This window comes from Condylura cristata, unplaced genomic scaffold (genome assembly GCF_000260355.1).
Source record: "Condylura cristata isolate star-nosed mole 26May11 unplaced genomic scaffold, ConCri1.0 scaffold00008, whole genome shotgun sequence".
Classification (NCBI taxonomy): Eukaryota; Metazoa; Chordata; class Mammalia; order Eulipotyphla; family Talpidae; genus Condylura; species Condylura cristata.
In genome coordinates this window covers 15784924-15809669 of record NW_004567109.1, presented here as the reverse complement: position 1 = coordinate 15809669, position 24746 = coordinate 15784924, and the positions used below count along the sequence as shown (strand labels likewise).

The window sequence follows — 24746 nt, the reverse complement described above, 5'->3', positions numbered from 1 at the left end:
GAGCTCACGAGGGCCGGCATGACCACTATATAGCAAGGTCCTGGGGCTAGGGCCAGGCAGTGCAGGGCTCACACTGAGACACAGGTGTTCCGGCACTAATGGAGGGGCCCTCAGCCTCCCTGCCACCCTGGAGTCCAAAGGAGCTGCTTTAGGTGCTGTTCCCAAGGAGAATGGCAAGCCTGCTCCTGGAGTGTGGCGCCCAGAAAGGGAGGGCCTGGCGTCTGTCCTGGCCAAGGGGAGAAATGAGTGCAACCGAGTCCAGAATCCAAGACAAACCTTTATTCTCCCCCAGGCTCTCCACTCCCTGCCCTTTCACAGCACCTCCCCGGCTCTCCTGTTTCCACAGCCTGCTGCTCCAGTGGCCCTCGCCTGTGGGGTCTGACCCTGTTGAAGACGGATTCTGGGGGCCATGGCACAATCCTCTGGTTTTCCCACACTCACGGCTAGGCTCACTGGAGCTTCTACCTTCGGAACTTATACCGCCAGGGGGCTGGCCCTTGGGTGGCTTGGTCCTCCAGCAACCCAGATGACCATGCTCTGGCCCTGCCAAGGTCCCATTCCAGATGACATGGGCCTCTGAGAAGCCTAATTCCCTTGGCCTCACCCCTTGGCAATTGGGCTCTTTGTGGCTTGGCCCCCCAGGGAGTTTTCTCCTTAACATCTGGGTCCTCATGGAGTACAGGTGGCTTTTTCCTGACCTCTCAGGACAGAAGCCTTTGGAGATCTGGTCCTCCAGTTGTTCTGTCAGTTGCAAGCAACTCCAAGATGTTTCCCACCCTCTGGCTCTTTTGTGAGCTTGTTCTCTGTGGCCGGGTTTTCTGGTAGCATGGGCTACCTCTTGTGGCGCAGGTCTCTGTGCTTGGTCCCAGTAGTGGTCCTGCCTGTAGTAGCAAGTCTTTCTGGGGACTCATGGGGTTGTGAGTTGAGTCTCCAGCAAGAGTTGTCGGCATGGTCTGGCTTCCCAATGGTGCTGTCTCTGAAGAACTGGTCTTCCAGGGGTGGACTTGGTTGTGACCTGGCTTTCTCAGAGGCCTGTCCTGCTTCTGGGGATCTCAGTGTTTGTTTGAGAAGTAAGTACTGTTGGGGAAGAGAGAGACCAGTACTGTATCCAAAAGGCTGGCTTGAGTATGGCAGGAAGCTTTTCTCTAACCCCTTCCTTTGGCTCTAAATGTGCAGAAAGAACACCCCGCTGGTGCCTACCTCCTTACGACTGTTGATGGCCTGTTGTAGCCACAGCAGCTCCATGGCCAGGTGACTGCAGTGATACTGGAGCTCCTGTAGCTGAGTCTGCCTTTGGGGCAGTCTTGGATCTGCAGCTTCTGTGGAGGGAGGGAAGAAGGGAGAAAGCTTTGAGGGGCAGACACTGGGCGCACTGGCTTAGCATTAGACACTGGCACCTGCCCCTGCCCACATCCAGGCAGAAGAAAAAGGATGTGGTTTATCTAGCACAAACTTTCACACTCAGATGGGAAAGCTAAGGGTCAGAGGCTTGCCCTGAGTTAGGCAGAGAGGTACCTGGGTTCTCCATCCTTGAAGGAATCCTGATTTTTCTGCTCTGCTCATCCTGAAGCCAGGAGTTGTCATCTCTGCAGAGAAGACCTGTTGAGTTTGTTGCACCCTCTCCTGACTTCCTCACCTTCTCTGGGGCAGTCTCTTTCTCAGGCTTTTCACACAGGAAGTGACTCCATTGTTTCTGCTCTGGATTTGGTAACTTCTCTCTAGCTTGCCAGGTCCAGTGGGATGTTACCTTTTCAGAAATGAGCGGTATGAGAGGCCGAGGGCACCATAACTTAGCAGACTAGTGAGGGTCAAGGATTGGGGTGTGAGATGAATCTTATGACACTGGCAGGAAGGAAAAACTTGCAAGCAGGAGGACGGGTTTTTCTATTTCTATGAGTCGCCTGCCCAGGTCCTTACTCCCCTTGGGGTGTGTACTACCTGTGAGGGAAATCGGGGTCTGGGAATCCAACCCTCAGTCCACTGAAGTGTGCCCAGATCACCCTCGATCTCTCGTACAATAGCCTCGTATTCAGCTCGCAGACTCTGGAACTGGCGTCGGACCAAGAAGCCGCGTATGCAGGCCTGGTGTAGAGAACCGGGAGAAAGAAAACCTTTATCATTTCCCAAAGTGGTAGCATCTTGGGGGGGTCTCCAGGAACCGTCATCGCAGTGATTGCAAGGGCACCCGCCACCGGGGAAAGGCTAGGTGACGCTATGCCCTGGGCTCCGGAGACTCGAGGGACATGATGGACTGGATACTACTTCCCGACTTAAGGGCCTGAACTGGGCTTGCCCAGATCTCCCAGGAGCCAGTGGTGCGAGTGTGGGCGCGCGCGGGCAAGTCTGGGGGGGCCCCGGCTCTCTTCAGGGAGGTGGGGGTGAGCACGCGGTAGGTGACTAAACAGGAGAGCCCCCTCTAGCTCAACCCGTGCGGGGCTAAATCATGTGCACCCCAGCCGCTCCACACCTGCAGCGCCGACACCTTCCGAACCAACTGCTCGCGCTCCATCCGGGCGCCAACTGCCCCACCGGCGCCTGCGTCACTCAGCCGCGCCGCGCAGGCCCCGCCCCCTCCGCCTCCCGAGCAACCTTCCGGTCTCGCCCACGCCGCTCCCCGCCCGCGCCGGGGCTCCCGCTCCCGCCCTCCCAGCCCCGCGCTGACCCGCCGGCGGCGGCGTCCGGCTTCCTGAACGAGCGTGTGGCGCAGCGCTGTCTTCGCGGAGGCTTGGGAGCCCTCGCCACGTTAGGACGCAGTGAGGGGAGGGAAGACACTTAGCCACTATCTTTGTTTCTGGTTTTATTCCATCGATGTGCCCCCCCTCCCCATAGCACCTGGGGGGCGCGGGGTGACCATGGATTCCGTAAAAAATCACAGTTTGAAGGAATAAAGTAGCCCGGGCCTGGTCCAGACCTACGCAGCCGACTGCTCCTCAGGTTCAGCGTTCTCGGCCAGGTGAAGCTTCTGTCTGTGCCGGTCAAGGACTGTGAGGGAGCCAGCCTCTCCAGCCCCCCTCCCATCCCGCACTCTCAGTCTCCCTAACTGACGGGTTGGCAGTCAGGTTGCAGCCCCCCCATCCTGCTCTGCGGTGTGGTCTGCCCCTCTCCCCCCTCCCTCCCTCCTGCGCTGACACCGGTTCCACCTAGGACTGCATGACGAAGTCATGCAACTGCCCAGGGAGACCGCTGACCAGCAGGGCCGTGGATTGGCATCAACTAAAGTGCCTGCTGAGAATTTCATGAGCAGGTAAACGTTCCTCTCAACGCCTTTCTCCTAGTATTTGGGGAATTCTGCACCCCCTCTACCTGCACGGAGGCAGTTTGTGACCAGTTCTGACTCAGCAGGATTAGAAGGGGTGGAGACATTTTGTTACATGTAAATACTTGATGGGACACACACTCTTGAGGTTCCTTGTAAAGGATACATAGAATTACTAAGATCTTCCAGCTGTTAACAGAAAAAGGGAGATTTCTGTCAGGAGGGGCTCCAAGCCAAAACCCAGACATGATGGGGGACAACTTTTGAGGGGGAGTTGTGGGGCCCAGACTTCTTGGATCCATGCACCCCCTGCTTTTCACCCAGGGCCAGGAGTGGCCTTAGGAGTATATACCTCCCCAATGCTTGGTACCCCTAGGAACCAAAGCACAAGGTCTTGACCCACATTGCTGAGCAGCTGGTCCAGGTTGCGGTCAGCCATTGTCTTCTTCTGCTCCTCAGGCAGCCCCTCGGTGACCCCATCTTCTTCCTCTTCCTCCTCTTCCTCCCCACACACATCCAGGCTGAAGTGCAGTCGGGCCAGCTTCTCCTGCATCTCCCGCACATGCTCCAACTGCTCGAAGGAGCATTCTTTCCCTGGACAGCAGCTGTCTGAGCACTGGGAGCGAGCCTGGGACCCTAGCCCCGGCTAGCCCTGGACACCAGCCCTCCAGCCTCCTCTACCCATGTCCCCTCAGCCCAGGCCCAAGACTCACCAAAGGCCTGCAGCCGGCCTGAGTGGAAATCATTGAGCAGGTTCAGCAGTCCGCCCTCCATCTCGTACACATCAGTCACCTCGGTCAGGAAGGAGTGCTGCAGGGGCGTGCCTGCAGAGCCGCCTGCACCTCCGGCCAGCACTGGGCGGCACTTCTCCTTGCCTACCCTGATGGGGGGGAGAGGACCACCGCCCTGTGTGTGTGGGTAGCCAATACCCCCAGGTCTTTTGTGCCAGCTATCTATACACAGACTGAACTTCCTAGCCACTAACCACAGTGGGTGTTTATGCTTCTGGCCCTGAGCACCAGGATGGGAAAAGAGAAGTGAGTGCAGGAGGAGGGGTAAAGGTAATAGGTCAAAAGAAGCCCTCTTATGCCAAGACAGAGGTAGAACCCTTCCTCAAGGGGCCCAGGGTTCCAGTGTTAACCCTTCACTCATTCCTCCAGTGACCCCGGTGAGTCACCTGTTCTCCCAGATACTCAGGAGATTTGAGAGCTCCCTTACCTCTCCCCAGAATAACTTTCTGCTCCATTTCTATTTAAAAATAGGATTTCCCATTACTCTCAGGGTAACACTGAACTTCCTTCCCAGCCAGCCCCCTCCTTCTCCAAGTGCATTTCCTATTATTCCTGCCCCAACAGCGAGTTTTGGCTACGCCCCACTGTGGCTGTCCCCCAGCATACTTCTCAGGCAGGTGGAGTGCATAAGCACAGGGAGCACATTCTAGGTAGAATAAATTCCCAAATGTCACACACACACAAAAAAAAAGCAGAGAATCAAATGGTACACTTGAGTATCCCCTTAGCATTTCCTGTCCCACCACACTCCAGAGCCAGCAAACCACTGTGCTTCCTAGAACCTTCCAGACATATTTTTCTTGCTGCTGTACGAGGGAAGCCCCTCAGCATAGAACACCCCCCACGTGCAGCAGGCAGGGTTGTTGGCTTCCTGCTCGGAGGTCTTATCATATATGTGACCTCACTGACCCACCTCGCCTTTCCCTGACACACTTGGGCATACCAGGGTCTGAGGCATCTGACTGCTCAGGGACTAGCTGAGGTGGTCTCAGGGATGACATTAATTTTTGCTTAGTAATGTAAGGCTAATGCTCCTTTGCCTTTCTTCCTACGGGGCTCAGCACAACGTTGAGGACCTCCCTTCTTGCCCTGCTTTCTGTACTCACCTCTTGAACTTGGCCCGCTGCTTGGGGGATGGCAGGTGAGGGAGTCCCAGGGCCAAGGAACCACTGTGGCTGGTGGGCACAGGGACCCTGCGTAGTGTGCTTGGAGCCTGGGCTGACTGGGTGAGGCAGGGCTTGGGACTCCTTTTCTTCTTTTTGTCCTCCATTGGTGCTGGCTGGACCTTAGGTCTTCACAGGTAGGCAACCCCACTGAGAGAACAGATGCAAGTTATTGCTGAGAGCTGCATAGGGCTTCTATAAGTAACTGCACAGTGTGAGCAGGGCTAGAAGTCAGTGCCTGTCACTGGGGTTGTAGATGTTTCTTTGAAGGACCTCCTGCAGCCCACCTGCTTCCCCTCATAGCTTGGTCCTTAGCTTAGAAACCCAGGTCCTGCCTGAAAGGGTGTGAGCAGATATTGTTCAGTGGCTGCTGGGGTTTCCTGTACAAGCGGCCAAGGGAGTGGAGCTGGCAGAGGAAATGGAGCAGGAGCCAAGCTGAGGAATAGGGGTGTCCAGCATACCCGGTTATCAACTGCCTAAGAAGAAGCTGATAGACCTGTCAGCATGGGTGAGGGCACCTGGGAAGACCCCAGTGTCCAACAGTAACCACAAGAGGATGCCTGGCATGTGGAGTCAGGCCCAGCAGAAATTTCCCTCCACTTAGACACTGGCATCACCCCCCCAACACACACGCACACTTTGATTGCAAACTCCCAGGACCCCCAGAAGCTTCCAAGGATATGCCTCTGGCCCTTTCACCCTCCCCAGTCAGAGAGAGTGTGGCATCCAAGGCAGCCAGGGCGCAGCCAGGTGGGTGTGCCTGGGCCTCCAACAATGGCAGTGCCTGAGGCTGGTACAGTCCAGCCTCCAGTCAGGCCCCACCCCCAAGCCTCAGGCCCGCTGAAGTCTCCCTCCAGGAGGTCTGGGTCTCCTTCAGGGTTTTCCCACGCTGTCATTACCTGGAGTGACTACTTTTGGGCTGGTGCTGGGGGCAGAACCATTTCAACTGGCTCACGGCTGGCTGGCACTGAGTGTGCCGTGGCGTGGAGATGATTGCGTCACATGCCTCACCCTGCGCAGCTTGGCCCAATTAGGGATTTGATTTAAAAAAAAAAATGGAGTGGGAGCTCCAGCTCCCCACAAATAGCTGGCGGTGGCCTGAGCTCTGTTTCCCACACTCAATCCCTAAAGCCGTGTCCTAAATAAATAGCTCAACTCGGGGGCCAGCATCCGAAATGCAAATGCAACGTCAGCCCCACACCAACTCTCCGGCCCACCCCTCACCCCGGGCGACTGACCTGGAGGCCGGGTCGTGGTGATGCTGGAGGCAGGTTCCCTCCGCCCGCAAACTGCGCTGGGACGGAACCGCGGCTGAGCTGCGGGGAGGTAATTTGCATTTAAAGAGAAAGTGACCTTCCTTGTGGCTGAGGATGGGGTAAGGTGGGAGCAGCACCTCACTAGCTGAGCTGTCCCCCTAACCTTACCTGCACCAGATGACCGTTTAGTTCGGTGACAGCAATCTAAAAACCCTTTGACTTTCCCACCTGTTTTGGAGAGAAGCTAGAATCCCTTACAAAATGGTGGTGGCATTGCCTGCAGAGAGGGGAGGAGGGGAACCGAGACAGAATATCTAAAAAGCTGTAAGCAGCTCTGTAAGAAGCAGAGCTGCCTCTATGGAGTCCTGCTTCCCTCTTAAGCACTCGTGTATGTTGAATTCTTAAAGGAAGATGGTGTCCTCCTATTTTACCAAAAGCGAACAATAACCCTTTGAGGGCAATACCACTCCCCCAGCACCCAACACGCCTCGAGGGTAAGTGGTGGGCGCTGTATTCTGCCACTGAGGCGTTGGTGGGGCCAAGCCTCCCCCTTTATCACCGCCAGGAGCGCCGGGAGCCTCGGGTCAGAGGGGAAGCCAGCACGATTCCCTGGCCCAGGATTCCAGCGCCAGACGCGAAACCTGATTCCCAGGAGGCTGACCTCGGGCTGCCTGGGAGCCAGATCAACAGGCAGCTATTTAAAGACCTGGCAGGGACTCGAGCTCCAGCCCCAAGAGAAGTATCCGCTGGCACAAGAGTGGGGCTGCTCCTTGGCCAGGCTGCCCTAAGGCTCCAGTAGCAGCTCCCAAGCAAAGTACAGCCGCTTGGCTCTCCTCTTCACCATGGGTAATCCTCCCCAGGCGGGAGCACCTCCCTCCGCCAGATCTTGGGCTCTGGTGATGGCTGAAGGGGTCACCACAAGGATTCTCCCACAGAGGTACCTCAAATTTTACATTCAAGCTTGGGTGGGTGGATGGGAGTATGGGAGAAACAAGCCCATTCTTCAGACTTGCAGAACACACAAGATCCAAGCGGAGCTCCTGTGTCCTGTGTGTGTCCACGGGTGCTGCTTGAGAGCGGCGATGGCAGTGTGCTCCCATAGAGTGAGCAGAGGCCATAATTTTGGCCTCCACTGGCCTATGCCTGTGCTTGGGCTTTTCCTCTCAGCCTCCCGATTTCCTGTCTAAACACCTCCCTGCCCTCTGAGCTAACCCAAATTCCTTAGACTGGCACACAGGCTGTTGGCAAGGTGGCCTCCTCTTCCCCCACCCTCCTGTGCACCTGCCTGTCAGGTGAACCATCTCACTGGGTGCCTCCTGCCTGTCAGGTGAGGCCTTTCAGGTTTCCACTCCTGTTGCCTTGCTGAAGGGGAGAGGCTCCTCGTGTTATATTCCCATAGTACCATTAGCCTATTTTATTGAGCACTTTCTCCCCTCCCCTCCCCAAGCCTTCAATGGCAGGGAGTTTTCTTCCCCAAGACATGCCTATTTTTATTTGGAGCACAGGAGGACTCCGCGCACGTAGAGGTCAAAATCTGGCCTGTGTGGAAACATCCATAACCTAGACGAAAACTACCTGCGCTTCCAGTACACGGAAGCAGACCAGTCCTGAACGTGTGTTACACAGGGCCTTCTATCAGGATGCATTTATCCGCTGACATGTATTGTGTGACCAGTCACATTGTCCTCAGCCAACTTGCCACCTTGGTAATTCTCACACACATTTCTCTTGGTAATGTTTTGGTCATCTGACTGCTCAGTGAGTGGGTTGTTTATAAAGGAGAAAAATGGAACAGGACAATGGGAAAACAGTGAAAAGACAAATCAACCAACCCAACTTTACTAGGGTTGGTGAGTAGTATTTGGCTAGAAACACTTGCCTGCAACCCCGAGAAGGTAGATGTTCTGACATGGTCATGAGCCAAGAACGCAGAATCCAGAAGTCAACAGTGCTGCTAATGACGTGTGAACACGTCTCCCAGGCTGAAAACTGGCAGCAGTCCCCTCGGCTGGCAGTGTGACTTTCCTTGCCTTTGTTTTGTGTCACTCAAAGGGGGTGGTATTGCCCCTCTCTTAGCAAATGCTTCCCTCTTGAGGGTCAAAGCATGTGCAGGCATCTCTTTGCTGCTGGGTCTTGGTGTGGCTGGGGTTGGCTCCTTCTTTAGACTCTAAAACACTGAACTTTCCACAAGACGAAAAGTACAGTCAAGGACTGATGTACTCCACTTGCCAGGGATCAACATACTTAGATGTGAAACTTCCCACCTTGTATAACTGCACAGAGGGCGCAGCACAGCTCAGCAGCTGCCCCGGGGCGGCAATTAAGGGCAGTCTGCTGGGTTTTGAGTCAGAAAAAAGCAATACATTAGCTTTTACATTTGCAGCTGAGTGTAAGGCTGGATTTTATACAAAGTGAAAGAAATAGAAGCTGATTACAACTTACCTGGACGGTTTACCTCTGTTGTCAGTCTTTGGTTGGTGAAAGCATCTGCTGCTCCATGGATGAGCACCTTGCCAACTTGGCCAAAGGCTCTGCTCAGCAGCTCAAGAGAATCTGCTAGTGGCCTGAGACTGTGCTGACTGCTGGAAGGCAGGAGGGAACCATCACAGAGACTGCAGCACATAGGGCGAGTCAGAGACAGCCAGGCAGATTCAGAGGCACCAAATGACCACAAAGTTCAGGAAAGAAACAAGTAAGGCAACAGACTTTATTTAACGTGGTTTTAAAATACATCAAGTCCCTGGCAGTTGTGAATACCAAAAGGAGACAAAAAAAGCTGCCAGCACAGCTTCAAAGTTTGGGTGGCCTGGCTGGGCCATAAGGGAAGCAGTTACAGGGACAGAAGGCAGCACCCCTCCCCCAGGCAGGTGCCTGGCTGTCCCTGGGGTGACTGCCTCTGGCTGTGCAAGGTGGGAGGGCTGGAGTAGCAGCTGGACAATCAGCTCAGCAGGCCTCCCCCTCCTGCCCAGCTCTCCCAGACACCAGGGCACTGCCACTGGCCTCTTGATCAGCCCTAAGCAGGGCCACCAGGAAGAGGGTGGAGAGGGGAAAACAACCATCTTTTCAGACATAATGTTCTCTTACAGAAAATGCCTGAGCTCAGCCCATGGTCCAGAAACCTCAAGGAAAAAAGTAAAAAAAAAAAAGTGCTGCTGAGACCTTTCAGAATCAGGTACATGAAGCTCTCAGCTGGACAGTTCTGAACACAAATCACTGTCAGCAGAGATAAGTGCCTCTGCCTGATCTGGTCTGGTCCCTGGAGGAAAAGCTAGCAATCTAAGAAACCAACACAGATCTTGGTCCTGAAACTGAGGTCATGTGCATGAGATCTGCCCTGGCGAGGAAGGCTGGTCTTCACCCACAGAAAGGCCACCTTCCCTGCACAGCACCCAGGCACCTGGCAGGTGCAGAATGCACCCAGGTACCTGGGCTGACTTTGGAAAGCAGAACAAGCAGAGCAGCTGTAGTGACTGGTAAAATTTGGTCAATGGTGGGAAAGGAAGAATGGTACCCCCTTCTGCAGCCTGGCCTGGAGTCAGAGATGGCTGGAGTGAGAACAAGGGCCACATCCTGCTCGGAGCGTGTGCTTTTGACCTGGGAAGCACAGCTGGGCCACTCTGCCTGCCATAGGTAGACTTAATCCTGAGGCTGGCTGTGCAGCTGTGACCTCCCTACCACCACACTAGGCTCCCAACACCCCATCTCCTCCCCATGGGCTTTTAAGAGGTAGCTGAAGTGAGGCAGGGAATTATGTGAGCCACTGCTGGCCTTCCCACTCTCCTTAAAGAGCCAGGCAGAAGCTTCTACTGCTTCCCTGTCCTTCCACAGCCCAGCAAATCCTGTATGGGACTGGTACACTTGTGTATCCCAGCCTGGTACACAAGTGAAAGGGGCAAGTCCAGGGACCATTCTGGAATTTTTAAAGGGAGGATCTTAGGAAACACTTCTCCACAGGAGAGGAGTATCTCAGCCAGGGATGGCAAGGTCTCAATACTTATGCTAGCTGCTAGGGGAATTTCGAGACTTGAGGATGTACCTCAAATGAGGGATTAGTAGGAAACACTCCCTTTAGTGGTAGCTCCCACAGGGACAGAGGGGAACTGTGTGCCATTCATTTGCCATCTCTGGTCTAAGCAGTAACATGATTCAGGAGGACATAACATTCTTCAAAAACCAACTTAACTGAGGGATTTAAGTTAAGGGCTGAGAGAGTAGGCTACATGTGGAAGATGAGGGCCTTGCAGGACAACAAACTATCTTCAAAGAAATACAGCAGGAAGCACAAATACTACCATTCTGTCTCTTTTGGACTGTGGGTCCCCCAGCTACGGTGAGGCTGCGGCCTGGCTGGGGATGGGGTTGTATCCCAACCCAACTGAGTTCTGCTTCCTGACCTAGGACTCATTTTGTTACTGCAGAAAACTGCTCTGTACAAAGACTGGCTAATACCCTGGAAAGTGTGCAACCAGCAGAAGTGGTAGAGTGTAGCACGTAACAGAGGTGGCTGAGGGAAGAACCACAAATATCTGCAGTCATTTCTGGGGTTGTCAATCATCAAGTCTCATTCTTATCCTCTAGCTGCCAGAAAGAGCTGATGGCAGTGGGGTGCCAAGAGGACATACCTCAGGTCCTATTCCCCAGGCAGAATCTGGGCAAACCTCAAGGACAGCACGCTGCAGAGATAGGCAGAAAGCAGAGTCATAAAGCCAAGGGGAACAGTTGGGTCAGGGCCCAGCAACTGCGACATGGAGACAGTGGTGATGGGATAGGTGGTGGCCTCCCGGGATTGAAACCTTCAGAGGTCCTGTCCTTTTTCTTAATACAGTCTGATTCCATCAAACAGGAGACCCCGGCACCAACATGGAAAAGGTGCCAGGAGTGGTGGGCACTGCAGCCAGGCACCTGGGTGCCACTGCCATGGCACTTGCCCACCCCAGAAGGTCCTCAACATAACACTGTCATGTGCAAAATAAAAGAAGAAAAACCAACCACCTTCAGAAAGAAACCTTTGGATGATCTCTTGTCAATCATTTGTGCAGGCTAGAGAGGCACCTGTGAATGATAAGGCTACTGAGAAGCATCACTGGCCTGGTCCTGGCACTAACGGGCAGGGAAGCGGGACCCCACGGGCTCCCTACCAGCACGCCATCATTCCACACAGAAACCTTCTCCAGGCCCTTGTCCTAGGCAGGAAAGTAGTCTCACTGCCAGTTCTAAGTGTCCTGCCGGGGCTCCAGCTCAGGGACCCCCTTTTTCCAGGTCAACAGAAGCAAAAGAGCTTCTGGGGGAGCTAGGAAAGCTGCCCAAGCTCCGCTCACAAGAGAAACACAGTCAAGGCCTGGTGTGTCACTTGTCACGAGCCCTGAGGGCAGGGAGGGAGGGGTCTGAGTCTCAAGTGGGGCAAGAAAATGCTCAAGTCATCGTCCTGCCAGCTCACTGTGACAGCGGTGATATCAGCTCCTCTTTGAGACTCTTCAACTCACGAAGAGCCACTGAGTCGACCTATACACACCCACCTCCGTGCAAGCCCATTGTACACTTACAAACAGAAATGTATGAGGCCTTGCACACATGCCATAAATATGAAAAAGTGACCCATAAAATCCAGAACTGCAGTCAAGATGCCAGCCAGGTGACAGCACCCTGGGCCTCAGCACTCGACTGCTTAGCAGTGGGAGCCTTGCGCGGGCCAGGCCTGGCTGGGCTGCCTGCTCCCTTCCCAGCGTGCCCTGTGCCAGGCTCCCTAGGTGGTGGTGGCGGCGAGCTCCTGGGGCCCTGTTTGGCCTGAGGCTTCTGTGCTTGGTGCTCCCAGGCAGCAAGGAGCTTCTGTGGCCTGTGGGGAGCTGGGGGCTGGGGGCCTGGGCCCCTCCCCGTCCTGCTCTTTGGCGGCAGGGGCAGTCTCTGGCTGCTGATCAGGGCCGTTGTTGGCGAGGAAGCCCTGGCCACCGGCACTCAGGTCCTGCACCCTCTTGTTCAGGTCATTGCGCTCTGTCTGCAGTGCCCGGCACAGCTTCTCCAGCCGCTGGATTTTCACCTGCAGGCCTTCCAGCTCTTTATCCCGGAGAGTTTTCTAGGGAGAGATGGAGCCCTTTCAGTGCCATGCTGCCCCTGCTGCTCCTAAACTGCCCCTTCGTAGGAACATTCACACCTACCAATGCTGGGAGCAAAGCAGAGCCAAATGCCGGCCTCTCCAAGTACACAGCCCCGGCTTACCGAAGGCTCAGCTGTCAAATGGGGCAGCGCGGAGGGGTGTGGCTGGAGGTCAGGGGATGTATTCCTTTCTCCATTTATCTGCCACAACCCTGGTAAACTCCTTGGCTTTTGAGTCTGTCTCCTTTATCTGCTAAAGACTGAACTGAGGTAACACCACATTTACCTCACACGTCTCAGAGAAGGTCCATGGAACCGGCCTATCTAAAACATCCAGCAAGACTGGGCCCCAGTCGCGGCCCAGCACTGTAGTCACTTCCTTCTCCTACACCCACGCCACAGCTTACACTCCAGGCAGGTGTCCTGCCACTGCGCAGAGGCTACAGCTGAGGCTGGCCCCCGAGGCTCTTCTGTCCCCAGCCTTTCTTCCCTTTGCTCTTTGCTCACCATGCAGATCTATCACTGGGCACACCAAATGCCACGGGGGACAGTGGGGACTGCCTCCAGTCTGGGAAAGACACGGATGCGAGCCCCACTCTGGCTCTCACGCCGCGTCACCTACGGGAAGGGCCCACTCAGTAACCGCATCCCCCGCCTTGCTGGCACCACAGCTGACCTCCTCGGCCATCTCCAATAGGGCCTTGTTGCTGCTTTCCCACCGGGACCGGTACATGGTGGTTTCTTTTTCCAGCTTCTTGATTTTCTTAGTCATCTGCGTTATGTGACAGACAGGAGACGGTCAGGGGTCGAGACTGGTTGTGCATCTATTTCTTCAATGTGGGAAGTATTCCCGTGGGGCAAGGTGTTCTAGGCATGGTCAGTGCCTCTGTGCACCGAAGGTCTTCCCAGTTAAATGCCCTCCACGAGTAACTGGAACGGGGGACAACCTCTTCTCCAGGAAGACCTGGAGTCCACAGCACTGACACATGTTGAGAGGGGCAGGGTGTGATCTCTCCCCGGGTGCCCACCACTGTTTCTGTCCACAGCTCCCCAGGAGGCACCAGGGTGGGAACTTCCTGGAAGCAGGCCCACCCAGCTGGGACCACTGTTACCTTTTCCATCTCCTGCTTGAATGTAGTGAACACCTCACTGCTTTTGGAAAGAGTGTTCTGGAACTCCTCAAACTTCTCTGTGTAAAGGGCAAGCTGGGTGAGAAAGAAGTCCACATATGAAACTGGGTTTCTGATCAACACCTTCAGACCCTCCCCTGACCCTCTGACCCTCTGACACATCTGTTCTATTACGATACCATTTCTCTTTAAAACAAAACAAAACAAAACAAAACAAAACAAAACAAAACAAAACAAAACAAAACAAAACAAAACAAAACAACCCAAAAAACTGTGTACTTGGAAAGGCAAAATACAAAATGTTATGTTTGGAAAGTAGGATCTAGGGTGACAAGCTTTGCCTTTACCTTGATTTTAAACTTTTGTTCTGGAATGAAGTATAATCTATGTGATTAAAAACCACCATTCTATCCCCACCGCCTCAGAAACAGCACCCCGCTTCCAGCTAGGAAGAAGTCCTCCAAGCTTGCCCAGCCACCTGGTCACCACCGCGGGTGCTGGGAAGGTGGCGTGTTCTCTGTTCTTCCAGAGAGAACAAAGGCTCAGGAAGGTCACAAAGCAGGCAAGGTGGTCCTAGAATGAGGGTCCCCATCCCCTCAGTACGGGGCCCGGGTTGGCAAGAGGCCCTTGGCCACTAAGGGTCAGGATGTAGTCTCACCTGCTGCTTCAGATGGGTCTCCTGCTGCTTCATCAGCTCACACATCCTCTGGGACTCCACTGCCTCTTTGAGAAGCTATTTCCAAGACAGGCCCCCATACTCATCAGAAGCCCGTAGGGACTACATTTGGCTTTTATTTTTTTAGCCACAACCAACAGAACCCAGTGAGGTATCCTGCTCTCAGACCAGTGTCTGAGGAAGCAGTGCTCTGGTCCAGCCAGGCGGCAGCTTCTCCCACACAAGCTTCACTGTAAGCCACAACCCCACCTCCTCCTCCCGGAGCCCCACCCCCGAGACAAGCCTCACAAAATCCTTCTCCCGCTGGTGCCTCTCCTCTGCCTCCTTCAGCATTTCCTGGGCCTGCTGGAGCTTGGCATCCACCAGCTGCTGCTGCAGGTCTTTGTGTTTGAAGACTTTGTCGATATGCTGCAGGGAAGCATGATGGGAGAGGGCACCTGTCAGGAGTCCCTTTCTCAGGGGGCTGGTGAGTGCAGGGATGTCCCATCTGTGGGAACCAGGGCACTTCCAAGTGCCCTAATCCCTGGAAGACTTCTTCCTGTCCTCGCCCCGTTTCTTTCCCACTGAGTTAGTCTTGAGTGGAAACAGGAATTTGTTTATGGATGAAGCCAGCTTCCAGGATGTGAAGTAACATATATTCTCACACTTCTAGCCCCAAGAGACATCATTCAACCTTCACATTAGGAGCCTGAGCCCCTGATACATGGAAAGAAAGGGCAAAAAGTGACACTCTACCTACCAAGCAACTTAACTCAGTTGACAGAGATCTGCCATGCCTACAAGTTAAGGGTGGATGGGTGTGTCTAAAGAACTGTCGGGAGGAATGCTGGCATTCTGAACCAGGTGAGAGACAACAGATGGTGGACTCAAGTGCTTCTTCAAAGGTAAAAATCAATTGAATAAAGGGACATGGAGCAGTTTATGTTTTGGGGGGAAGGGAAGGTGGCTCAGAGACTGGTCCAGTTCAGGACGTGAGGACTTTCAGTCACCTATGTGACTCCGAGAGGCCAGGGCAGGGTTGGCTGAATCTGACTGGGGTGGGGTGTAAAGGAGGACAGTAGGGCCTCGGAGACCTGGACCTCCACAGCAGTATCAAGTCTTCTTTTTGCCTTGGGGGAAGGAGTGGGAGAGAGCCCTCATTCTGTGGTGACTCAGGAAGACTCGTGCTAAAAGGTAAAAGCCAAACCAACTCCTTTAGAACCAAGTGCACCACAAGCAGTCTTGTTCCCAAGCAATGAAGTACAGGAAAAGAGGTAAGCCAGGAATGGACTGAAACCAAGTGTGGGCTCTCGCTCATCCTGCCCAGCAGCAAAAGCTCAGGCCTAACAAGGGGCCTGGTCTAGTCTGGGCAGGTGGTTGCCAGCTTCTCTTTTTATGATGAATAAGCAATCCAGAAGAGCCAAGTGACTGTTAGGCATGTGGCAACTCAAAGATACTAATTTGAGTGTCTGGCTGAGCAGCCCAGGGGACACCCTGACTTGTCAGAGGGCAGGAGCAAGCAAGCTGCATGGACTCACAGAGTCCTTGCAGCTGTTTGCTGACACAGATGCACTGCTTCCCTTGAATGTCCAAATTCTGGAAAACTGTGAGCTGGCAAACCTGACCCTATCATTATAAGGCTAGCAACTGAGGGGAATACTCAGAAGGTTCACGCACAAACATGAACATGTCTGAACTGGATGTGCTGTGTAATACACACTGCATGGACATCTCGTCATTCTAAAACTAGGACACTTCCAATTTCAAAAATCACCTCGGAGGCAGCACTGGGGGCCTGGGGGCCAGAGCCAGGGATGCCTCGCTCGACCGCAGGAGCATGCACAATGCTCCCCGCCCAAGGAAGGAGGAAGAATTTGAGAAAGGAGTAAAGGAGGCAGCCCTACAAGTGCCGCCTGCCACCTGGCCCACTGCCACGACCCCTCAGTTCCTGGCCGCGTCAGCTGCCCGGTACCTCACCTCCTCCCGCAGCTCATACTGCTCGATCAGTTTCTTGAGCCTCTCAGCCAGCTCCATGTTCTCCTGGCGGAGCTTGGAATTGCGCTCGTTGTGCTGCTCCATCTGCAGCTGGATGTCGTTCAGTGTCACCTGGAAGTGCGAGGTCACCTCCTTGCGTTTCTCCTCCTCCTCCCGGGCCCGTTGCACACCTTCTTCCTGGGCAGAGAAGTCAGCCCCAGTACCATCAGCATGGCTGCCAGCCAAGTTCACGAGGCTCCCCCAGCCAGTACAGGGACGAGCTCTTCAGCAGCCCTCCCTGCTCTCAAGGAACATACAGGCTCCAGGGTGCTGTGCAAAGGGGGTTCCTAACGGGCAGCCCTGTAAATTAGGTGCCATCAACTGAGGTTCATTCTAAAGCAGTCTGCCTCCCCTGAAGCCTATCTCCTGTACTTTGGATTAAGAACTCCAGTTTAAATATGCCCCACCGCCAGGAGTAAAAATTAACACCCAGGGCTGGGCTGGTAAGTACTCAAACACTGTTGATGGGAAGGCAATCTGGCAAACCTTCTAAAATTACAGATTTATATCCTTTGGCTCACACATCTTACTTCTGAGATTTACCCTACAGGTAAGTTCCATGTAGGCAGAGATACATATAAAAAACAAGAATTCTCACAACACTCTCCTAGATGTAATAGTGAAAAGTTGAAAATGACCGAAATAAACCTTAAATAGGACACTGATAAAATACAGTGTAACCCCTGGAATCCAAACTGTCATGGAAATTGGCAGAGTGTTCATCCACTGCAAGGTGTACTAAAAACCACTCTGTGGGAAAGCTCTTTGAAACAGAAACCAAACTTCCCTCTCCAAAGAAATAAACAAGCAAAACAAAAGGCCAGTATATTGACTTAACCGTGCTGCTAAAAGAATGAGAGAGCCTCACAGAAACTCCTAGGGAGAGCTAAGGTATTGTGTAATGTGAGAAAAAAGGAATAAGAGATGAAACAATAACTTCATTTAAACACTGTATGTAAGGCCCTAGCTAGTGGCTGGTGGCCCACGGGGTTGAAGCATAATACTGTGAGGCTGTCAGCAGCCACTGCAGCGTGAGTTCGATCCCCAGCCAGGAAGCTGACTCACATGGGCAGCAGACTTCTCCTGACCTGCCTGCTGCTCCCCTCAGCAGTGTTTCAGTCAATTTGCCTGTTCTGCTCCCTACCCTGTCTCTGGGAATCCTCTCATCCACACCCCTCACCTCTGGCCTATATCCCAGGTCTTAGATGCATGAATAAATCTTCAAAAAAAACCCAACGTATGTAAGATTTATACGTAAACAGGATATAGAAAAGGCCATACGTACACTTTACATGTAAGTAGGTTTACTACTCAGTGGTTTTACTGGGCACTGGGGTTGGCAGGGGTGCACAACTATTATTACCTTTGATTTGTTATACTTCTGTCGCCTCCGAATCCCTCACATCAAATTCATATTAAATTTGTACTGTCATAAAGACAAACCATTTTTAAAATGAGCAAAACAAGCTGCAAAATACCTTATATTCATAATTTTATATAAAGACACAAAGAATATGCATATAAAAACCACCTGGAGGCCACAGCAGTGACTGAGCCTTTAGCCAGATTGACCCCCCACCAGCTCCGGGGCGGGAGCTGTTTCCCAAGGCAGCCCTTGCTAGCCACTGAGAATGCTGCGCCCTGAGTTCCGGAGCTCACAGCACCTGAGCTTTCACCTTCCTTGCCCAACAGTGACAAGCAGCTCTCAGGAAGCTCTATTTGCACACCGAAAGCCTACTTAAGGGAAGACAAACATAAGTGGAAGTAAAGGAAAGCAAAGAAACCAGTGGGCTCCCTGCAGGGGCTGGCGGCTACCTTGAGGGAGCGGTTGTGGCGCTGCAGCTCTCGGCACAGGCTCTCCAGCTTGCTGCGTGCCAGGACAGCCTTGCTGTGCTCACCCCGCAGGTGGTCCTTCTCCTGCGCCAGCTGGCTTTGCTTCTTCTGCAAGAGCTTCATCTGTTTCTGTGAGTTCCGGTGTTCCTCCAGCTGGGGACCAGGAGGGCCCGTGAGAATCATGCAGGGCTCTGGCCTTGGGAAGCCAGGCTCTCCTGAACTGCCCTGACTGGCTGCACCCCTCCACCCCCCAGCCGTAACAACCAGAGTGCAGGGGACACGGAGGGACGTCCAGTTCCTCCATTTGATCTGCATGATAACCCAACGGGTCCCCTCCCCAGACAGAGAAAAGGAGTCAGGATAGTCAGACCAGCATAGGGGTCAGTGTATCCCCCAGTTCTGACAAAGCTCTCAGGAGCCTCAGACTGTTACGTCCCCTAACCCCTGGACACGCGTGTCCGCACACGTGACCACATGCTCCTCGCCTGCACGGACAGACACCACTGCGTCCTCTCCTGGCGCCCAAGCTTCAGCCCTGCGTCACCATTTCTCTGGCAATCACCTTCTTAGCCATGCTCCTTACTGACAGACAGTCCTCACTCAGGGGTCTACAATCCTGAAGTGCCTCCGAGGACCCTTCCCTTGCTCAGCTCTGCTTCCCTCCCAAACGCCCATTCAGCGCAGTATAAAATAAATCCAATACAACTATGGATCAAAAACGTTTAGTAGCCACTTTCAAAAATAAAGGAAATAGGGGAACCTAACTTGAAAAACTTATTTGTACAATCTAATATCCAAATAATATAATTCCACAACTGGAATCAACATATGAAATAAAAATATTTTACATTCTTCCTTTCCCTCATACTCTGAACCCCACACATGGATATTCAGCACAGCCGCATTGCAGCTAGCTGGTTGATGGCCACGGTCCTGGACAGTGCAGGTCCAGACTCTGTCATGACCCGGACTGCACCTACCTCACACGCTCCACCAGGCCAGGATTCCCTCCGCCACCTCTGCCCAGACCATTCAGTCGGTATGTGCGGTCCCAGGCCGTGCTCTAATCTACTGACTCATTCTTTCACTTTCCCTTCTACCACCTTTTAATGACCACTCATTTTTCACCTGGTGTTGACTGTTAACACCCTCAACTCTTACCCCCCTTTCCAAGCAAAATCCAAAGCTGCTTTAGCTCAAGGCGCTTGCCTCAAGCTCACAGCCACCCCCTTCACGGTCTGCCTGCACGGGGCGCTGTTGCCGCATTTACCAGAATTATCAAGCGCTAAGCCCTTGATATTCTCTAGTACCCAGGCTACAGACTTCCCCACCCTTGAGCTCCAGATCAGGCTTAGACATTTCTCACACTATTCACAGCCCCGTTTTAGATACCACTTCATCCTCTTTGAAGCTCCTCTGCCTCCGCTACAACCATGACTCCATTTCCCCAAGAACACAGAAGTAGCTGGAGAGCACCTGTCACCCCGCCAGGTCTCTTGCCCAATCTCTGTGGGCAGTGACCTGGCTGTTCTCACCAGCCCTGACCCCTCAAGAATGTTGCTCTAGCAATTCACATTCTCTCTTGCATCTTTACTCTTTCCCTGACTGGATCATTCTTAAAAGAGTGGTACCTTTTTCATGTCCTTTTCTTTATTTAAACACTATATTTTACCCTCGTTATACAGATGAGCAGAGTTCCTTCTGGGAGAATTTCAGCTAGTAAGTGTGAATGGAATAAAAGAAAAAAATAAGTAACTGGGCAATCACCTTTGGTAAATGAATCTCAAATTCTGACCAGGAATCTGACAAAGTTGATTCTGGTAGGGAATCTGACAAAGTGGTTGTCCCAACACAAACCCAGTGAACAATCCCCTATCACTATAAGTGTGATGACCACACTGTATATCCTCTGATGCAACATGGGTATTGAGTACCACCAGTGAAGAATCCTGTCAACAAAGTCACACTTAAATCAAGCTTTAGAGCTAACTTTACTAAAGAACTAAGGAGATACCAGAACAAGTTAAATGTAGCACACAGCTAGAAAGTGGGGGTAGCTTACATGACAACTGATCTATGTAGTAAGTCAATGTCATGGGAAGAGTGAGGCATGGATAAAGATTGCTTTGGAGCAAAAGGATGAGGAAATCTACGACTAGATACTAGAGAACATCAGGTGAGCAGCACTAACCCTGGTAAGTGTGGCTGCGCACTACACTGTTTGTATTTTGGGGAGAAGCAAATGAACAACACGCAGTATCTGGGACTCAGACCAGTAGCTAGGAGTTCTTCTCTGTCAGGCCCAAAGGAGCTGGCTGGGGCTTGACTCCCAACTAAACACTCAGAGAGAGGCTGGCCAGGAATGAATTTACCTGCCTGCCCCTGCACCTTCACCCCTAAGTGAAGCGGCCTAAGCCTTTCCAAGGCAGGGAGGGTATGGGACGGGGAAGAACTGACCAGTTCAGCATACTTCTTGCACAGAGCTGCCAGCTTCTCCTCTGGAGTGCTCAGCGTGTTCAATGTCTGCATCAGCAACGTGATCTCCTTTCCTGCAAAGAATAGGGGGCAAAGGCATGTATTCTTCTTCTGAGGGCCTCTTCCAGGCCTGGGCCCACACTGTTCAGCCTGAGGTGACACTCCCTTACCATATTTTATATCTGTTTGCTGTATGCTCACTTCATGTACTTCACTTGTGTACTTCATGAGGTCTGTGACTAACTTGATTCTGCCTATCATTGTGACTTAATTCTGTCCTTACTGCCTACCACAGAGGACATGGTGAACAAATATTTAGTGAAGTAAATCTCCATGGTGAGGGCCTCCCTGGTGGTGCAAGGGTTAAGTTGCAGCACTATGAAGCTATAGGAAATCACTGCAGCATGTTCTGAGTTTGATTCCCAGCCAGGGAACTACCCATATGGTGCAGCAGACCTCTCCTATATTTCACTTGATTTTCCTGTTCTGCTCCCTACCTGTCTTTGGTGAATTCTCTCACCTCTACACCTCTGGCCTGTAACCCAGTTCTTGTATGTATAAATAAATAAATCTTAAAAATAAATAAATAAACCTCCATGGTGCACAATGGAGCAGGAAAAAAACCTGTCTTCTCTAGCAACAGGTGAAAGAAAGGTGCCCCACCTGTGAATTTAGTGCCATTGTCTCAAGGTAAGCATGGCCCTACTAGAAAAGGAAAGGTCTACAAAAGGGAGTAAGGCTTCTTGAGAACTATTAAACTATTGTCAACAGAGAGAGCCAAACAGTGAACTTTAAAAATGAATGTAACTTCTTTTGTTCCCCAAAGATTTTATTTTTATTTTATGCATACAGAAATGGGGCCAGAGGTGCATATAAGCCAGAGGTGCAGGGGTGGCCAGAGGATTCACTAGAGACAGAGCGGGGAGCAAAACAGGTAGATCAACAAAATACACTGCTGAGGGGAGCATCAGGAGGGTCAGGAGAGGTCTATTGGGCCATGTGGGTCAGCTCCGGGGCTGGGGTCGAATTTGAACTGAAGCGGCTGCTGCTAACTTGCAGCGCCGCATCCTAACCCGTTGTGCCACCAGGGAGGGTCTTAGGGTCTTATTTTAGTTTTTAACCTTGATCTAGTACGATTCTCTTACTATAGAGAAGTGGGGAAAAAAAAAAAAAGAACCAGAGAGGAAAAAAGTTTTGCCCAACATCACCAATCGGGTTAGAAATGGTGCTGGCTGGCACAAAAGCCCACGAAGGCCTCCTGCACTCCATTTTCTCAAAGAGAACAGGTTGGATTTCAGATCCCCTTAGCATGTACAGCCAGGAGCCCTTGAGCAGGCAACAGCCCGCGCACCTCTGTATCTGGCTTTGCATAAACGAGGGTTACTTGCTGCTCTGGCAAATAGGGTTTCCTCCGAATCCTGGAACCCAAGGAGTGTCAGGTCCAAACTCCCTCCCTTAACGCGCTGCCCTCTGCTCACCCAGACCCTTGGCTTTCTTCTTCTCCTGTGGCCTTCGGTGGTCTCGGTCTCCAACCTCATCACTTGCTCGGATCTCGTCTGTGCCAGGGTCCCCTTTGGAAGTCTCCTTCTCACCATTGACCACTGGGGTCTCTGGCTCAGGCTCCCCATTCCTTGAGGCATAGGTCCGGGACTTCTCTGCATCTTCAGGTTCAGTAGGTTCCCCCTGTGCTCCATCCTCACCTGGGCTCCCCTGATTGTTGTCCAGGCAATATGTACTCAGGATGTCTTCCAACTGGCGGCTCAGTTCCTCAGAGACATCACGGAGGGCTCCGGCCTGAGCAGTCTTGGCTTGCACTCCTTTCAGTAGAGGACGAGGGGCAGAGTGAGAAATAAGGTGGTTACACCAGTGGTTGGGAGTTTTCAGGCTCTCAAGTTAAATGTTCCCTCACTTCTTTAAGCCTGTTTATCTACAGGACGATGTAAATTTCTAACAACTGCCTGATCATGTTTATTGTGAATACAGACAAATCAAAGAGCAGCCAGCGCACAGGACTGGCTTGCAGGAGCTCAAGGTCTAGTCTAATCTCCAACCTTCATGTCATTTTTTGCTATTTAAAAAATGTTCCAGGAATGGTTCAAATATGAAGAGTAGTGACCAATGATGGACAAGATGTTCCTAAGCTGGTTTGATGGTTGTCTCATTTGACTGCCATTGATTATAACTCTGTCAGAACATACTCTCAAGGGGGTTCCTGTGCTTGGGAGTGGGGAGGCCCTATCAATGCTCCAGGACTGGGCAGGATGGGGGGTATCACAGGGACGAAACATTGTCCTCTCTTTCAACATTTCCTCCCTTCCGGTGGCCTTGGCATCTAGCTGCAGACGCTGCACTGCCTGAGCACAAACTCCTTCCCCCGCCCGCAGGAAAAGCAGAGCTGACACACACCCTCTGTCTTCCCAGGAACCTGGCTGGAGGAGCCTTCAGCTTCTGTTGTGGCAGCAGGAGCAGCCTGGGTGGGCCGTCCCTGGCTTCCCTCTGGTCCTGCTTCCGGTTGCCCCGGGTGGCTTTTTGGGTTGGAAGTGTTGCCTGATTGCTTGGCAGCCCCATTCTTTTTGTCTTGGTTCTTCATTGTGGTTTGCAATGCTAGGTTAGCAGCAGGTCCTTTAGAAACAAACACACTTGCAATTTTCCAGACTTTCTCAGCCTGGCTCAGAGATCCCAATAGTGGGTGCCCAAAGCTCTTAAATCAAACTGGCCGACCTGCACCCGGTGGAAACCAACGGTTCTCCCTGCCTTTGCCGGAAAGGGGAGCCTGCGCCGCCCAGGTTTCGGGGGCGCTGCTCAGGAGTGGGGAGGCGCTACCCTCCTTTTGCCCGAAGGCACTTCCCGGCACAACACGGGGCCTGCCAGACGGGCCGGGCGCAAGATAGGCTTAGCCGCCTAGACCGACGTGGCGGGACGTTCGGCTCCGGGTCCCTCCCCGTCCCCCCCACCCGACCCACGTGGGGTCCCTCGCACGCGCGCGCGCACCCACCCACGCCCTGCGCGCCTCCGCCCGCCCGCGCATGCGCACCGGCATTAGTCCTGCCCCCCCACCCCTCCGCCCGACCCCTTGCGCTGAATCTGTGGGATCCCTCTCACTGGTCGAAAATGTCCAGGATCGCAGACTCTCTAACTGCTTCGTCCTTCTAGGTGCCCGCGTACGCACCTCACAGTCGACGTGCAGACGGCTTCGCCCGCTCTGGTCTCACACCGGAAACCCTGGGTAACCGCTGCCGGCAGAGCCTCCTGCTCCCGCCGCAGCCAATCAAGTGCAGCGCTCGCGCAGGGCTTGCTGGGAAAGATGAAGCGAGGCGGCCTCCGAGGCGGGAGAGTTGTGAAGCGGGGGAGGGACCGGACTACAAATCCCTGCATGCATCGGGGCTGACCCCCAACTCCCGAGATGCACCAGGACGGGACTCAGTCCAAGGAGCCGGATTCCCGGGAGGTGGGAAAGGAGGCAGACATTCGGCTCGGATACCCTCACGTCACCCGCGTCTCTACCGCGCTGAAGAAAGCCAGGCGCTCGGCTGTTGGCTACACGCTTCCGTCCCTTGCTGTAATAGAGCCATGGCTCTCTACTCCTCGGATGAGGCATAGACTACTGGGCTGGAAATCGGGAGACCCATACTCCGGGGCATCACTTTCCTCATTCAAACTGAAGCTTTTAATAACAGCAGTTGTTCCAGTGCCAACAGTGTACTTTCCCGGTATTTACCATAAAAATCTTCCGAACTGCTCGTGAAGAGAAGTACTATTTGTTATCCCCATTTTATGGCTGAGGATGTGAGGCAAAGTTTGGATGACTTGCCAAGGTCACATTGCTATTGTCAGAGCAGGAATTCTAAACCAGGAAATCTGGTACCACCTCCCATCTTCATGACTTTTCTACCCTGCCTCTTACTCAAAAGATATAATAAACAACCACATGGGATCCCTAGAGATGGGTCAAGCTAATGGTAAACTAGGTTTCTTTTAATCCCCCATTGGAAGAGGCGGAGGAGGCCCTGCAGGGAGTTTGGCATCAGAAGAATCTCCGCCTTTTTCTCGGACTGGCACACCC

General features: G+C 52.9%; 3 protein-coding genes across 5 annotated transcripts; all 3 read right to left on the bottom strand.

The window, feature by feature from the left end:
• Positions 1–270: 270 nt before the first annotated feature.
• IQCC (IQ motif containing C) lies at positions 271–2520 on the bottom strand. The gene is made up of 5 exons (XM_012722442.1): positions 2468–2520; positions 1939–2082; positions 1516–1747; positions 1201–1319; positions 271–1077 (listed from the first exon to the last, which is right to left on the bottom strand). The coding sequence occupies exons 1-5, from the start codon at positions 2507–2509 to the stop codon at positions 832–834; spliced, it is 783 nt and encodes a 260-aa protein (XP_012577896.1). The 5' UTR covers positions 2510–2520; the 3' UTR covers positions 271–831.
• Positions 2521–2789: 269 nt separating this feature from the next.
• On the bottom strand, positions 2790–6526 carry CCDC28B (coiled-coil domain containing 28B). Of its 2 annotated transcripts, none has more exons than XM_012722033.1 (6): positions 6449–6526; positions 5154–5360; positions 3970–4136; positions 3660–3850; positions 3423–3445; positions 2790–2966 (listed from the first exon to the last, which is right to left on the bottom strand). In XM_012722033.1, the coding sequence occupies exons 2-6, from the start codon at positions 5315–5317 to the stop codon at positions 2912–2914; spliced, it is 600 nt and encodes a 199-aa protein (XP_012577487.1). In that variant the 5' UTR covers positions 5318–5360; positions 6449–6526; the 3' UTR covers positions 2790–2911. The 2 variants fall into 2 exon arrangements, with proteins under 2 accessions (XP_012577487.1, XP_012577488.1); XM_012722034.1 differs by lacking the exon at positions 6449–6526 and adding an exon at positions 6110–6393.
• A 2624-nt stretch (positions 6527–9150) lies between these two features.
• On the bottom strand, positions 9151–23935 carry TXLNA (taxilin alpha). Of its 2 annotated transcripts, none has more exons than XM_004679415.2 (11): positions 23853–23935; positions 23090–23305; positions 22162–22500; positions 20666–20757; positions 18191–18361; positions 16319–16513; positions 14651–14770; positions 14345–14419; positions 13669–13761; positions 13233–13328; positions 9151–12536 (listed from the first exon to the last, which is right to left on the bottom strand). In XM_004679415.2, the coding sequence occupies exons 2-11, from the start codon at positions 23271–23273 to the stop codon at positions 12210–12212; spliced, it is 1692 nt and encodes a 563-aa protein (XP_004679472.1). In that variant the 5' UTR covers positions 23274–23305; positions 23853–23935; the 3' UTR covers positions 9151–12209. The 2 variants fall into 2 exon arrangements, with proteins under 2 accessions (XP_004679472.1, XP_012577997.1); XM_012722543.1 differs by lacking the exon at positions 23853–23935 and adding an exon at positions 23786–23841.
• Positions 23936–24746: the final 811 nt, after the last annotated feature.

What these genes read in the sequence shown, in the direction of transcription:
- IQCC (XM_012722442.1), bottom strand. Translation starts at nt 2,509, where the DNA reads ATGGAGCGCGAGCAGTTGGTTCGGAAGGTGTCGGCGCTGCAG. An exon ending in TTCAAGGATGGAGAACCCAG is followed by an intron (nt 1,320 to 1,515) that starts GTACCTCTCTGC and finishes CTCCCTCCACAG; the next exon opens with AAGCTGCAGATCCAAGACTG. An exon ending in CCATCAACAGTCGTAAGGAG is followed by an intron (nt 1,078 to 1,200) that starts GTAGGCACCAGC and finishes CTTCCCCAACAG; the next exon opens with TACTTACTTCTCAAACAAAC.
- CCDC28B (XM_012722033.1), bottom strand. Translation starts at nt 5,317, where the DNA reads ATGGAGGACAAAAAGAAGAAAAGGAGTCCCAAGCCCTGCCTCACCCAG. An exon ending in AGGCCGGCTGCAGGCCTTTG is followed by an intron (nt 3,851 to 3,969) that starts GTGAGTCTTGGG and finishes GCTGCTGTCCAG; the next exon opens with GGAAAGAATGCTCCTTCGAG. An exon ending in GAAGATCTTAGTAATTCTAT is followed by an intron (nt 2,967 to 3,422) that starts GTATCCTTTACA and finishes TGACCGGCACAG; the next exon opens with ACAGAAGCTTCACCTGGCCG.
- TXLNA (XM_004679415.2), bottom strand. Translation starts at nt 23,273, where the DNA reads ATGAAGAACCAAGACAAAAAGAATGGGGCTGCCAAGCAATCAGGCAAC. An exon ending in ACCAGCGGGAGAAGGATTTT is followed by an intron (nt 14,420 to 14,650) that starts GTGAGGCTTGTC and finishes TCTTGGAAATAG; the next exon opens with CTTCTCAAAGAGGCAGTGGA. An exon ending in TATTGGAGATGGCCGAGGAG is followed by an intron (nt 12,537 to 13,232) that starts GTCAGCTGTGGT and finishes ATCTCTCCCTAG; the next exon opens with AAAACTCTCCGGGATAAAGA.